The 16,559-nt window shown below is 38.0% G+C and overlaps 1 protein-coding gene across 2 annotated transcripts in view; it reads left to right on the forward strand.

Annotated features, from left to right (window-relative positions):
- The window catches only part of LOC145984494 (lens epithelium-derived growth factor-like), a 72,257-nt gene extending 58,223 nt beyond the window's left edge, over positions 1-14,034 (forward strand). The window contains exons 6-7 of one of the 2 annotated variants that reach the window (XM_083118151.1): positions 2,781-2,859; positions 13,874-14,034. In XM_083118151.1, coding sequence (XP_082974277.1) covers positions 2,781-2,837 — 57 coding nt within the window. In that variant the 3' untranslated portion in view covers positions 2,838-2,859; positions 13,874-14,034. The remainder of the gene's footprint in view (positions 1-2,780; positions 2,860-13,873) is intronic. The other variant, XM_083118152.1, reaches the window with a different exon arrangement.
- Positions 14,035-16,559: the final 2,525 nt, after the last annotated feature.

Genomic DNA, 16,559 nt, shown 5'->3' on the forward strand with positions numbered 1-16,559 from the left:
ACTGAGGGTGTTAAGTGACTTATTGAGCCACCCTGTATATATAGATATATGTGTGTGTTTGGTCTAGGAATTAATTCGTGCGGTTGTTACACACACATTGAAGCTGTAGTTCAAACACAAAATACATAAATACCTTAAGAAAAATATTGTCCATCATGAGCCGCCACTTTCGCCCATCTGTCAGGCAAGTTACGGATTCCGTGGCGAAAGAAGTCTTCATCCTTTGAAGCGATCCAGTCAGAGACCCATTTTTCGATATCTTCTGAAGAAGTGAACCGCTGTCTAATCAAATCGTTATTCATGCAATCGAACAAGTAGTAGTCCGAAGGAGCAATGTCTGTTGAATACGGTGGGTGGGGTAAAACTTCCCATCCGACATTTTCTAAATAGTTTTTAACCGGTTTTGCAACATGTGGGCGAGCGTTATCATGTTGAAAAATAAGTTTATCATGTCTGTTCTCCCATTCTGGTCGTTTCCTGGCCAGAGCTTGCTTCAAACGCATTAATTGACGTCGATAACGTTCTCCATTAATAGTTTCACCCGGTTGCAGCAGCTCATAGTACACCACACCTTTCATATCCCACCATATGCACAGCATAACCTTTGCACAGTGAATATCTCGTTTCGGTTGTGATGGACCTGGTTCACCTGGCTTCACCCGGGCCTTTTTTCATTTCGGGTTCTCGTAATGGATCCACTTCTCATCGCCAGTAACAATGCGATGCAAAAAACCCTTTCTTTTCTGTCCTTGAAGCAGCTTTGCAAATGGTTTTTCATCTTTCAACGTCTGTCTTTCAATTCATGTGGAACCCAATGTGACATCTTTTGAATCATTCCCATGGCTTTGAGGCATTTGGAAACTGTTGTTTGATCAACGCCTAATGCTTCTGCAAGTTCTTCCTGCATTTGACACGAATCCTGATCGAGCAATGCTCTCAATTCTTCGTCTTCAAATTTTTTTGGCTGTCCAGGTCGCTCTTGGTCTTCCAGACCGAAATCACCACTTCTAAACCATGCAAACCACTTCTGACACGTTCACTCAGCTAGTGCATGGTCACCATACACTTCCACCAAAATACGATGACTTTCGGTAGCACTTTTCTGCATGTTAAAGTAATGAAGCAGAACATCCCGCAAAAACACTTCATCTGGCACGAACTGTGCCATGATCAGTTGACTACAAAATGCTGTTGTTGACGCGTCAATCAACTGCCCTATACTACGAACGATGCGCGCTGACAGGAGTTTTCAACGCATGTGTGGATACACGGAACTGTGGGACGATACGCTCTTTACACCATCTCTTGTCCAGGCGCACAAATTAATTCCTAGACCAAATATATATATATATATATATATATATATATATATATGTACACAAATTATGAAGGATTCAGTAAACACTTACCACACTAAGAGAAATTAATTCTATATTTCGCGATCTGAGTCGCATCTTCAATGTAGAAGAAAGAAAGAAAGATTGGAGTCACATGGAGTAGAGGCACAGAATACTGACCGTAGGGTCTGTACGATCAGTGTTGCCAGAAACAGTTGATAGATAACAAAAAGTACTTTAACCAATGTTTACTGTAAGGTGGGTAAGTAGTTACGGGGAGGAGAGGAAAGTGTTAGTGGTTGGCTAGGTTGAGTCCGGGGGGTATAGTGGCATGCATGCCTTCTATATAGGCCCTTCCCCATCGCTTGTGGAAAGATGTGTGAGAGCGGGGGGGGGGGGGGGTAAAAGATGGATGATGGCAACACGGAAGCAGTTATTGAAGGTGGTGTTATGGCTGTTGGTGTGCATGGCAACTGTGAAATCGGAGTTTTGGGGGACGAACGGTGATTATTGATCCTTAAATTCAAGGGGGTGGAGGTTTCGCTTAACTAGAGTACAAGTTGCCCCAGATTTGGCAGATGAGGGTGTAAATTAGGTTGGATGAGTGGCAGGTGCCCTTAGGGTGAAGGGTGAACTCACCTGCCGCTGTGGGGATTAGGAGGGTGGGGGAGGTGATGAGTATGGGGCAGGTCTTGCATCTGGGTTTGTTGCACCTGTGAGCTGGGGGAAGTGGTGTGGAAGGGGTGAGAGTGTTTCCGACCAAGATGTTTTGGAGGTTGGGGGGCGACGGAAGACGACCCTTGGTTTATCCTGAAAGATGTCCCTGGTATCAGGATCACTGTGCAGGATGGGGAGGAGGGAGTGGAGGGCCTATGCTAAAGTGCAGCAAACTTGCAGAATTCTACTAGATAAAAAAAATTAATAACGTTTCCATTTGACTGCCCCTTGTATTAATAAATGTTTGTTATTTTTTCAACTCCAGATGTTTACATTAGGAAGTAGTAAAAAACATTGGAGTAAATATTATATGTGTTAAATGTGCTCCTGTTGTAAAATGTGTTAGTTAAGTAAAACAAGTCTAGTGGTTGATTGATATGATACATATGTGCAATACCAGGAGGTAATGGGTTTGAGAGTAAATTTAATAATCTTGTGATCAAATTTGAACTTCTTACAATTTACTGACATGACTGACTTGTAATGATAAACTTACACAGAGATCTGAGTTGTAGAAATGGTGGGGAGGTGCTGACTTGGTAACTCAGTGGAAAAGCATTAGCATGTAATGTAAAGATCTAGGTTCAATCCACAATCGTATTCAAGTAACCTTTCACTAAGTTATGTGGTCTGTGAGCCATAAGATATTTCATACAGTTAATTCAGTTCAGTTCTTCAAAAACCTTACTAGTTTGTTTTCTAATGCAAGTAATTAATTTGTTTCAGATAATGAAACTGAGAATGCATATCCAGTCCGATGAGGAAGGGACAAAGAAAGGTTAAACAATATGAGATAATAGTAAGTGTAAGTATTTGTAGCAATTTTGTTGTTGAAACTCTTCAATAAATTGAATTAGTTCTTACATTGAGCCAGTAACTACTAAACAAACCACGTATAGGATCAACAATTTAAGACATACCATTTTCCCTTACCCGTCGCAAAATTATGCAAAGTTTGACCATTTTAGTTTGAAATCAAAGCTCCAGCCCATCCGTCTTTCAAGCAGTCATCAAACCTCATTCAGTTATGCAAGATGTCAAACTTATCATCCACACGTAATGTTTTGGGTAATCTCTCCAGCATGATCATGCAGGACTGGCAATAAAACATTACGTGTAGAGCAGGCTTTATCCGAGACATAACCTACAAAGTATAATGTAGATTGAAGCCACATATTTGTCCCTTTTCATCTCCCTACACTGCAACCATTGTCTTGCTATTATTACTGTATTGCAGTAAGGATTCAGTTATATTCCGTTGAGCATTGCACCTCGAAACCAGAAGTAAATGGACGTTGCCTTGCTGGACTCAGCAGACCCACCAGGATATTATTTTTAGTGAGACTTTTTTTTTTTTTGGTATTGAGGCAAAACATTTCCTCAAAAATACACATTTTTCAGGAAAGCATTCATTATTTAGTGGATGGCGTATGTATACTTGTGGGAGTAATAATCACTGATATATAAACACACACACATAAAGTAAGAATCACGAACCTTCCGACCTTCTGTAAACAACCGTCTCACTTCGAGTAACATATCACTCCGCGCCAGCTGTTCGTGAATGGTGCGGCCATCGTATGCTGCTCACTCGCAACCTTTAATTTTACGTAACATAGAAAAACGAATTCTTATTTTAACTGATAATCTACACATTGAAGTATAATAAATTTTCTACAAGTTATTAAATACATGTTCTTGTTCAAGAATGAACATATTTTTCTATGCCAGAAGTTCAATTTATCTTACACTGGGTTAACAGATCCCCCTTCCCCCCTCCTCTCTCAGTCTGACAGCGCCAAAGTTATGCAAGAGAGAGAGAGAGATTGAGAGAGATTCGTTTCAGTAATTCAAGCCTTTTGGTTTTATTTCCACCAAATTATTGCCCAACATTGTTGACATGTGGAGTATTGTTTTCTCCTTTGTGCAGCAAATATACCGCCAGTTTTAGCAGAAGCTAACCAATGATAAGCAGGGGAATAAAAAGAGATTGTTTATCTTTCTCTTGGTTTCTCATGCACTAGAAAACAAGAAGACTATAATAAGCACATTATTTACGCACGTCTCACACAAGTAATGTATTTTCTTACCTTGATTCAGTACTTCCTTTTTGAACTTGAGGCATTTTCGGCGCTAGACATCATCCTGAGTACGGCTGTCAAATTTGCTTGCCAAAAAGGAACTCAACGTGGCACAAGAGGCGATTTAACGTCGACTGCTAAAATTGGGGAGATCATCATCAACCATCACTATCAACATCTTCTCCACAGTGGACAGGATGGCTCTTTGATTGAAAGAATACGAAAGCACCTCGCATTGTATTGCATTTATCTCAAAATTGGTGTACTTGTTTATACGAGCAATAATGTGTTTTTTTCGCGGGACTCGCAACTTGACCAGTCGTTTTCCTTTCTTTCACCACACCGAAAACACAAAGACACAGACACACAATTACACTTGGACATCAACTTCACTGCTTGCTCAGGATAGCACCGACACAACGTCACATAAACGTTAAGAACAACCTGTTTCTTGCCACTTTTCAAATGGCTGTATTTCCGAAAGACTACTCTGAAAACACGGGAGACCTTCCTGCATGCATGGAAGTCGCCATGTTCGAAACTGGCCCTATTTTCTTGCTGTTCACGTGATCGATTGTAATTTATACAATAATCACGTATTATTATTATAAACAGAAACCTTTAATGAAAATATATTTTAAAATGTATAATCCAATGTAATTTACATGTTTTTCTTCCATTAGCGTACTTTCATAAAACGGACTACATGATGTGGAAGAAATCCGTTATTAGGCTGTTGCCAACCACAATACTTCTCACTAAGTCAAGTACAGAAACGGAAGTGGTATGTCGATTGTCGGCATATGATAGTGTGATATTCACATTGTCAGTGAGGATCCTCCGGGGATGGGGAAGGGGGTGGGATGCAGGAATCTATCTATAATATAGAGGTGTTCACCATCCGGATGGTGACATCCTCACACTCCGGGAATACTTTTGCGGGTGAACGAGGGCAGGCCGTAGGGTGAGGGAGGTTGATTTAAAGTGAACACCTCACAACAAGAGAGAAGAAAAATGTGGCAATATTTAAAAATTCACCCCCAAATATGCATTTTATTTTATATGTAGCGTACAATAAAATGTGACTGCCTCAAAATATTTCTGTATTCTACAGTCTTCTTTCCCCATTTTTATGCTTCTCTAAGTTGCCGTTTTAGTTTCCTTTGGTGTCTTTGATGCATAATTATTAATTTAGTCAATCAAATCATATGTATTAGCTTACTTTCATTATCTATATTAATAAATCATAACACTTTCCAACATCAAATAAATTTAAAGAAGAAACCCTGGTTTCAAAACGTAATTTATCTCATGTGTCACATTCTTCTAGCAAGGTTTTTTTTAGTAAAATATGAGAGAAAATTAATCCTTTGGTACGGAACCGACTTACTCCTGAGGGATAAGATGTAAATTTTGTAGTTGATTTTTTTTTTAATTTAGCGTTGCTTTTCTTCCACTTTTGGCTAATCCCGACGATGAGAATGAGTGATCGTCAGATGAAATTAATGAAGGGACACTCACAGATAACACCCATGCCGGGATTCGAGCCAGGGAACTTTGGTGATGAGTCTGAAAGTCGGCCACCAGGCAAGATGTACATTTTTTAACTTTTTTTTAACATACATTCAATAACTTTCAACAGGTCATCACTCAGTGATACACTGCTTATTAGGGTGTATTGAAAAAAACTTTTTTTCGAAATGTTAAGGTGGCTAGTGCGGAAAAGTGGCTATTTGTGACCAAAAACATGTCTGATTTTTTTCAGATTTTTTGGAGGTCGTTTAGGTGGCGTGCATCGACCTTGAAGTTTTGATAGTGATTTGGTTATGCAACACGCACAACAATTACACAAAAATGTCATTATTTGGCTATTTCATGTATTTTTTCTGCATTATGGCCATTTATTGGTTTGTTTATGGCAAATATGTTATATTCGTGCCTTAGGGGTAGTTTCCTATGCTGTTTACGTATGCTTTTGGTCAACAATTGTCAATTTGATGCTAAAAATTCAATTTTTTCTGTTGATGGTTTCCAATTGGTTTCGCCTTTGTGTTTTATTCGAAAGTTTTCCGATATAAAAGACTAAATAAAATATTTCAGGAGAGCATTTTTTAACTTCAAAATGCTATAACTCTACATTTATGTATCTAAAAAGTTGAAAGTTGTACACCACATGGAATGCTTTTTTGTATACAAACATTACATGAAAAATTAAAAATATTATAGAATTTAAACTTCAATTCATCTGTCTGTCTGTTTGTCCTCTAATTTTCTCTATATAAATGTTATGAATGTCATTGCAAATCCAGAAATAGTGAGCTAATACCTGAACGTAGCAGGCATTTTACTACTTATTGGTCACAAGAGCTTAAATTATTTGATTCTTATTTCTTTTTATTGTTATTTTTATTGTTTTATTGGTATGTCATAAAATGTACAATATACAGGTTGAACATAGTGTGTTATAAAACTTGCAAACATTCATTTTTCATGTAAAGATACAATGGCATGTATGAAAACTGCAAAATTTATTGATGAAATGGAATATTTGTGTAGTATTCCTGGGCCTCTGAGTCACAGAACACCTTTAGTTCTTGCAGATCATGATACTTTTCCTTGGAGATAGGTATTGGATTGATTTGGTTTGGAGATAGGTATCAGTCCCTCATAACAGGATGATGGAAACATAAACTCTCCTTCCACGAGCTTTGATTCCTCTTCCTGGTGCTTAACAGGACCAGTTACTACTGATGATTTCCATTCCCCATTGTAAGTTTCTCGATGACTAATGTATCGTGGATGATGGCGTTCTTATCTCCTTGATAACATGAGATGGAAATAGACATTTTAGTTTGTACATTGATTGCAAGAACTTTGTCCAATCTCGTATCAAAGGCGCATCAACCTCCACCACATCAAAAGGAGTAGGTTTTGCTCTGGCATCTTCTATAAGTTTCATCCAATCCCCGGTAACTTCGGCTCTCAACTTGCTTCTGAAAAGCCATGGGGCTTTGTCACTTTCCAGAAAGGAATGTCCCCTAACAGGGAATGTCATGTGAACAGAATCAAAACGCTTCAGTTGGTGAACAAGATAGTGAATATATATGAAGAGCGTGTAATTCTTATTCTGAACCCCACATGAATCACAAAAAAACTTCTCTAAGTGCTTCACTTCAGGATCAGGTAGTGTGGTCACATAGTGATGAAGAAAAGAAGCTACTCGTTAGACACTTGTTTACCGATTCTCTCTGGGTAATCATAAAATACTGCAGCATTATCAGACAGTCTATGTATATTAAATAGAAAGAGAGAAAGTTGCCGTTTGTAGTAAACAATGTTGGTGCTGATGTTAGGACTTGGTAGATTTCGTTGAAAATTCGTACATATTGCTTCCGTGTTTCTGTACTTTCTGCTTCTCTATCTGGCATGTGAAATGTATCAGGTTTGCATCGGTGTACCTCGTTTTCTATGCTTTCCTTCCGTAAACGATAACACAAGTCCTGTGCATGCAAACGTGTACAGGACTTTGCCCGTTCTTTCCGTGTTGTGAACTGACTTTGCCCATTCTCTCATTGCATACTATGTTTTCCTACGGCAATAGCTCTGTCACTTGACTCATTTTTATAAATTGATTTTATGCATCTGCAAGAGTGTCTAAAAACTATAGAACTGCATCAATAACTCATTTTCGGTAAAAATGGACTTAACCCATTCTTTCCGTGTACTTTTCATATGTTTTGAGGAAATAAGTAGACACCTTTAAAATAGTAATGATGTGGTTTGGCCCAGCTTCGTGGCGTCATAAGATGCTTCACCACTGTAAATGTCAAGTAAAATTTGATTTGTAAAAATAAAATGAAATTGTTTCAGTAAACCCATGTATTTCACAGAGTTTTTTTTAAAGACTGAGGAAGGTCTTATAGTCAAGTCTCAGTCACAATTACAAAAAAATGTTTTTTTTTCTGTAGCTGATAATTGAGATGGAGTAATATTCTGAAATTAAATAACTTTCATCAAGGAATATGAAATTACTTGAATTGATGGAGTTACATTTTTGAAGTTGCTAAGAACATAATTTTAAAATGAATATAAATTTTTCTGAATGTCACACCCGTCACAATGGAATTGCCCATACACTCACATTGAGAGTCATTCTCCTCTGCCCCATCCTTTTAACCTCACGAGAGATCATTATTACCATATTTATGCGTGTATAATGCACACTCTGGTTTTGGATGGGTAAAAGTGACAAATAATTATATCTCTTATATAATGTGCAGTACAATCAAATTTCAAGAAATGGCTTTCTTAGTTGTAGGTTGTAAATCTGTTGCTATTCTGATCAAGAGTGAATGGTGTCATACCTATTCAATTGCTCATTCCTTCTTTTTCAAAATATATAGTTTTTCTTTCCGTGACTAATGTAACATTTATACGAGGGAAATTCAGGACCTTCCCAATAGCAGTTAGCAGCACAAGATTTCTTCCAGTAAGGAATTTATACACTCCATGTATGTCATATTATTTGGCCAGTAATACATTTTAATTTATATAATCATTTTCCTTGTGTTTTCTTTCATCCAAAGTACCATAAAAATCAGAACGTTTCTTCATTTTTTGATGAACTTATTTCAACCGCATTTCACATTAGTGTTGTTATCTTGAATGGAATACTGTTTCCATATTCCGAAACTGCAGGATTCAAGCTTTTCAATGATAATTAACATGATAGGGTTCCGTAAACATGAAAAATCAATGCAAGTGTCCCAAAATCATGGAATGAACCTGTACGGTTTCATGTTGGCTGTCTGAATTATTCTGTGCATAATATGCACCACAGTTTTTGGGGGCAAAATTTTTGGAAAAAAGTGCGCATTATACATGAGTAAATATGCTAACCTTCAACTTAAGAAAGTTTGTTAGTGCCCAATGTAATGAAATAAAGTAATAATAAATTGGTAAATGTTTTAATATACTAACAATTTCTTTAATCATTGCTCGTTGTACTGATTTTTCATTTTTTGTCTCTTGTTATTGAATTGAATATGTTTGAGCTTCATTCAAGTCAAGTCCAGAAAGTAAGTTCCAATTCGCCATAAAATAAAACAAGAACTTTGGTAGTTATTGACATTTATTGTATTAGTTACAGTGACCCATAACTTACTTTTCAACATATTCACCACCATTGTTCAGGTATTTTTTATATCATGGCACTAAATTTTGTATGCCCATGCCATGTGTCTGTCTCCAAAAAGTACAACTCTCCATACAGCAGCATTACTGTCAAAACATGTGTTCTACTGGAAACTGCTTCACCTGAAGGAGTAGATGAAAGTCAGTACATGTGAGGTCGAACCCCCAGCTGTTATAGAAGGTATCCATGACCGGGTTACGCTACTCACTCGTAGCTCCTCAATTTCCTCACAATGGTGGGTTGCCATCGGCCCTATACACAGGATGAGAGCCCAGAGACTGAACCCAGGCGATCTTCAAACCCATGCTGTCCTGCAGTCAGAGCCCAAAGCACAGCACCTTAGACCTCATGGCCATGGAGGAGGACATAATTTTTTTTAATATTGTAACTAATTTTACCTTAAGTCCTCCCCCATGACCGTGTGGTCCAAGGCGCTATGCTGTGGATTCTGACTGTGGGACGGCATAACAAAAAAAGGAAAAAATACTGAAAATGACAAAAATAACAAAAGAGGGCATACAAATGCAAAAAATAAAAGATAATAAAAAAATTTTATCTGGTTCTATCTGAAGGAAAACTGACTGATATCAGGTTTAGAATTCTTTTGAAGGCTCAGAAAAAAAATATTCTTCATCAAGTTCCGAGCCCTGGTCACAATTCATTGTAAATACTTTCTTCAATTGAGTCATTTATTGACTTTTTGTTTTGGAGAAATGTTGAATAGAACATATGTATGATACTTGATAATAAGTTCCAAAAAGTTTGTTGCAACTTTCTCTTAATTTTCCTTGGCAAATTTTTGTTTCAACTGGGTGTTGATAAGTTTCTTTATTAATGGGTAATTTATATTTTGCAATCATGAACTAAGCATTGATAATTGGCAAGCTCACCACATTGGGCTTTCTCTACACTACTGGAACAAGTAAAGCCAAACAGTGACATATGACAGCAGCTTATCCAGCAGCAGCATCACACCTAGAGGCTACCGATGTAACAATGCAGGCTGGAAATCATCCCCCCTCCAAGCAAATAACTATAAGTTCTAATGTGAATGCCACGTCAAAGGAAAGGAAGAGGGATCCACTTCCATCCTCGCCTGTAATCAGCCCTTGTGCGCACCCGAACAAGAAAATGTTGGCTGAAATAATCGGCATTGCCCCCCCCCCCCCTTTCCTTCCACGTTTGCTGACAGGAAAAGAGAGAGAAGTCACTCAGTCAACGGACACTTTTTTTAACAAACATTGAGAGCTGCACAGTTAGGAAAACGTACGAAGTGGGAAACTGGAGTTATGATGCACGTAAGATTGAAGTAAACTTTTGTGGAACCCTGGATGACAACTCATTAAGCGGGTTGATGATCTTAATTGGACTATGTGGCTTTGATTATCTCTAACAGTTTCGCTTTTTTATGAAGTGCCGCAGGGAACAAAGAAAATGTTTTGAATGAAAGCAGTTACCGGAAGTTGTCGGCTACAAGGCCAAGAGTTGCTCACTCACGGGAACCTTCCTGAACTCTAGGTCAGAGGTGGACAGATGGGCGAGACCAAGGTCCGTAGACTGCTAGTTTCCCCTGCTCTTGAAGGTCTGGTCATAACTGGCCTTCTTTTCAGTCCCCATGTTTACAGCCCCGGCAGGGTCTCTGTGACGTAATCAGGATGAGACTTCGAGTGTCTGCTATTTCCAACACTGTAAAGCATTGAACTCTCTTGTTTTTAAAAGAAAAACACATATTGAAGAGCATCGCAACACAACTTACACAGAATACATAAATGTGATGGTGCATAGAAAAAATTATAAGTAAGCAAAATCACAAATTTACTTGCAGTTAGTGCTGCAAAGAATTGGAAAAAGAGCAGCACTGGGTCCACTGTTTTTGCTTGATGGTATTTTTCCATTTAATTTTTAGATCCTGTGGTTCAAATATAGAATTCGGAAAAAAATAATGTTCTTCCTTGACAAAACACGAAGGATGTATTTAGAGGGGTCCAGGGGGTCCGGACCCCTTCCGAAAGACTTTATCAAATACTAAAATTAGATAATGAAAAATATATTCATTTAGCCTTTGTTGTATAATTTCCTCTGAACTTATTGGAAGCCATGGATTATATAGGGATCATACGGCTTTGAAGGACATTACAAAGATGATTTATATACACTACTACTCAATATGCATAACATATTAAACAGAAACTTACTTTAATCAGAGCAGGAAGGACGTATTTAGGGGTCCGGACCCCTCCCCACCCGAAAGACTAATTAAGTGCAAAAATAATGAAAATATACTCGTTTAGCATTTGTTGTATAATATCCTCTGAACTTATTGGAAGACAATATTGGGATCATACGACTTTGAAGGACAGGAAGGCTGTATTTAGGAGGTTCAGACCCTCCCTATCCACCCAAAAGTCTTGCTTAAGTATGAAAATTAAGCAATTAAAATATTAGCATTTGTTGCATAAACGATGGTTATAAATTCCCTTTGATCTTTTTAGAAGGCACAGATTATATTGGGATCATACGGCATTGAATTACATTACAAGGAAAATTTCTGTACGTTATTACTAAAAATAAGATGCATAATATATTATTCAGAAACTTACTTTTCTCCAACTACATGTAACATCATTTTTGTTATTCGATAAATATTCAATTCTTCATCTATTTGACATTAATTTCATTTCCAGGGCACTTGCATTTATGTAAATTATTCCGATCTTAACTACAGGTAAGGTTCGTAATGAATATGCACTGTTATATCTCTATTCTTATACAGTCTTTTTATCTATTCGTATAGTAATAATTTATGTATTGTAATCAGTATATCTCTATTCTTATACAGTCTTTTTATCTATTCGTATAGTAATAATTTATGTATTGTAATCAGTATAAATTTAATTTAATATAATTATTTTAATTAAAACATTATTATTATTATTCCTGAGACCTTTTTTGGACCCCCCCGAAACATATTTCTAGATACGTGTCTGTATTAAACAGACGAATCATAGGAGTAATCAAGATTCTTGTTCTCGATCTGACAGAGGCACTTACTCAGAACATATTTCCTAGCAATCTTGCCTTCACACTAATGATGGCCAAGAAGTATCCAGATTCCGAAAAATCTAAAATCTCGATTTGGAACTTTTACTATCTGAATTTCGGAGATAGAGGTTTATATAAAACCACTTTCCATTTTTCAGGTAAAATTTATTAACAAAGCTCTCAATGTGCTGCACTTTAAGTGTCACTTTTATCCCCCAGAGTTTCTTCCAAGTACCCACTTCATATATGATGCTGGCTGGGCACCGGAGCCACTTGAACATGTGCAAAAATTCCGGGTTCTCCCATCAGGGATCGAACCCGAGTCTCCAGAATGGTAGTCAGATCATATACTCTGTAAAAAGAAAAAGTCCGCATTTGGCAACCCCAACTTCACACGTCTTGCAAGAACACTGTTATTGTCACTAAGCAACTGGGATTATCACTGTACGAATGGTGCCTATCTTCAGACTCTTCTTTGCTGTAATTCCTACTAATTCGGATTATAAATCACATTCGTAACACACTGGTATAAAAAGAAAAATAGCAACCTGAAATTTGTCTTTCAATAGCATTTCCTCGGAATTTCTCATGGGACGGAAATATGTGGTAAACAATGTGGGAATTTTTCATTTTTTATATATATATTTATGTGCTTGCAGCACAGTGAGACATTATTTATTGTCACCCAGACACTACAATATGAAACGCATAAAAAAATTACTGGAAATACAAGAATATAAGCACAAGGAAAGAACAGAGAAACAAGTTTCCCTTGCTAAAACTAGCGGATACCAAACTTTCCCCATCAATCTGTCATTACTATGACGTCACAGTTTTACAGCCACCTTGGCTTGTTCAAAAGGGTCGTTATGAACAGACCTTCCAAAGCAGGTGGCAAACAAGTCAACGGACCTTGGGTGAGACTTTCAGGCACCACGTGTCTGTATTTTGGAACATTCCTGCGATCTTCTCTCATTTCTGAAGGTAGTGTATTTATGGATGAAAGAGCTTGCTTAACCTGCCATACCTGCAAGTCCAGCAGTCATTTCAGGCTGCTCCCCCCCCCCCCCCTTTCCCCTTCCCGAGTTGTCAGTAGTACAAGGAAACAAGTCAAGCTTGATTTAAAATAACATTCATGCACATTGGATCTTCTTGTATCAAAGAGCAAGCGAAATCACAATGGCAAAACAAGCCTCGTGTGTTGGGTATCACTCAAGCATGGTGTGGTGGTGTCTATTTTTAGATCAGACCCACTTTTGAGCGGTAGAGGTCTTGTGAAGAGAATGAGTGCAAAAACGTATTTTTCGACCGATTTCTTTCAACTTTTTCAAAATTTTTCCTAGTTCCCGGAAAAGGGTTGTAACTTCGAGAGGGTCATTATATCCGGGGTCGTAGAATCGAGAGCCGACTGTATTAATATCTTACCATATCCAAAGTTTCCTACAATGTGAAAAAAAATACCTAAATAATTTTGACCTTTTTTTCATTCTTTCATCCCATAGGTTGCAGGAGAGAAGAAGAAGAAGAAATGAAAACATGTGGACCTGGTGGTGATATTGTGTTGATATATGACAGTCGTATATTGTCAAATAATAGATGACAGTCTTTTCGTAAAGAAATTGTGTTGTGAAGTATTACATGCTGTCACATGTTACATGTTTGTTACAAGAACAAAAAAGAAGTTTTGGAAATTAGCATTTTTTTGTAGCTGTGATGATTCTTGCTTTCATAGCTTATGTATTTATCTTTTTTCCTGTTTACATTTAATGACAATCTTATTTTTCTCTTAATTGAAAATTTTCCATTATATATACTCAATTGATGAGCCAATGTTTGAAATATGATTTATTTCAGCATTTAGTATTGCTTTGTCATTTATTATATCTATAGCTTTTCTGTGAAGATCAGTATCTTTTCAAAATAATAAACTCTTCAGTTAACATAAACACAGTGTGCATTTTGTTGGTCATGTGGTTTATTTTTGGTGCAGTGAAATCATAGTTATAAGTTTTGCGATAGTTCCTTTTCTTCCTGCCAATTCCCCTAAGGCTGCTGACTATTATATTTCAGTTTTTAACTACTGCTTTTTCAGAAGATTGCTGCATGTAGAGTTCAAGATTTCCATGATGATAACATGTGCCACCCCTTCCCGTACAGGTTTTCTTATCGGCTTCAACCGTGGGACCAGACTCTCCACTTGGAATTCTATTTTTGTCGCTGGCATCAGATGGCAGGAAATGGGCCATGCACCCTTGAACCAGATTGGCTTGTGCTAAATATTTCTGCTTTTTTTCTTCACATTGAATTGGTCAAGTCGTATCTGTCTAAAGCAGATCGGAAACTGATATCTTTGAAGCTGTCAGACAAGTCACTGGCTCCACACTTTCCAGCCTGTCTTAAACATTACAAGCAAGCTGGAGAAAGGGAGGGGAACTCAACAGCAGATTGCAGGTGGGAAAAGTTCCACTGTGTCTTATTACCATGATAGAGTATTTAATGTGAAATGAAACAAGGGAGCCATTATAAAATATCAATTTTCTAAAACCATTCACCGACACTCGGTCAGGAAGTCAGCTGTCACATTCCATCGCTGCGTAAGCAATGACGTCAGAGTATGCAACATTTCTACAAATGCTACTGGGTTTTGTGGCGTAACAGACTCATCAAAACACACAAAACCCGGAACGATTCATCTCCAATAACCAAGCAGAGCAATGATGCTAAAAAATCCCAGTAAATTTGAAAAAGGTTCCAGTTGATTGTAAACGCTATCTGCGAGTAATAGCTCCAGCAGAAGTCTATTAGCTGAGGATACTGTTACAAGCGTCAAAAAAGACCCGAGGGCAACCCTCCACCATCGTCACACAGCAGCCAGCCTTGCTTCTTTGGGCTGATTCAGTTTGCCGTCTCCTGCTCCACATTACGAGGCCGACGCTCATCATCTACGTCCCTGAGAGTCCCAAATGGAACCTTGTCACTGCACCTGGACACCCAAGGTTCACACAGCTAACCGTCGCAGCAGCAGAGTCTTGCCGCCCCCTGATCCAAACATGCCATTGTCCAGGCATGGCGCGAGAGGCTGCTACGTAAAGAAAAGTTCAGTCGCCAGCATCCAGGCAGTCTAAGCTGCCACAGAACTGGAAGACTGTGGGCTTCACGGAGAATGGATAATAACACAAGTCTTAACACCTGACGTTTGTGCCTGACTGCCTGATCAAGAAGTGAGTTGGTCGACGCATAACATCCCTTGTTTCCTTCCATGCCTTTGCCAAGGGGTTGATAAGGAAGATTGTAGGGGGACCATAAAACGAAACCTCTAGCTCTATGATCTTAGTCCGATAGCCTTCACAATACGATCCCACTTAATCGCTGAAGAATCAATGAACGTATCATGGTGGAGTTGCTCGGCACAAAGTAATTGTGTACACGACCGTACAGGTTACACAAATTTCAAACCCTCCTTGGCCCCAACCCAGCAAAATTCAATAAGATCATCCCTCAGTGTTTGGCATAGATGCAGATTTTGTGGTAGTTTTGTACCCAACTATATGGCCCACAGAAAGTGTTATGTACTGCAAGGTACAATTCAATTTTTTTGCATAACTCAATTAAATTGAGCCCATAATAGCTCTAGAAAAAAAAATGATTTCATTTATAAACAAACTCCCCACTCCTATCCTGAGCGTAACAAGTGAACACATCACTACACAACGCTCTAGATAAATTGCTTGATGAAATATTAAACCTTGCTACAGCAATACATAACCCTATCCCCACCCCACCCATAACTCGTTCAAGAGCAGCAGCTACCTACCCCCAATTCATAAACTGCCTTGAAACACCCGAGTGAAGAAGGAAAAACCTGCTAATCAGTACCCCAGACCTCCCCAGATCCAAAAACCCATCCAACATGTCAATACACACATTGCCAAATATACATTCTCCCAACATGAATTGCGAAACTAAAACAAAAGTAAATGGTTACGAGCATAGCTTGGCTTTCATAAATTTATTTATTGAGAATATTCCAGATACAGCACAGGTGGCCATTTTGCACTGAAATTGTCAACAATGAAAATGCAATAATAGTAATAATAATAAGCAAAAATATATTAAAAAATAATAATTAGAAGTAACAAAATAACACAAAAAGAATAGCAAATTGATAAACTATTTGATATTATTTAC

Source organism: Lepisma saccharinum, chromosome 2 (assembly GCF_977018435.1).
Source record: "Lepisma saccharinum chromosome 2, izLepSacc3.1, whole genome shotgun sequence".
Classification (NCBI taxonomy): domain Eukaryota; kingdom Metazoa; phylum Arthropoda; class Insecta; order Zygentoma; family Lepismatidae; genus Lepisma; species Lepisma saccharinum.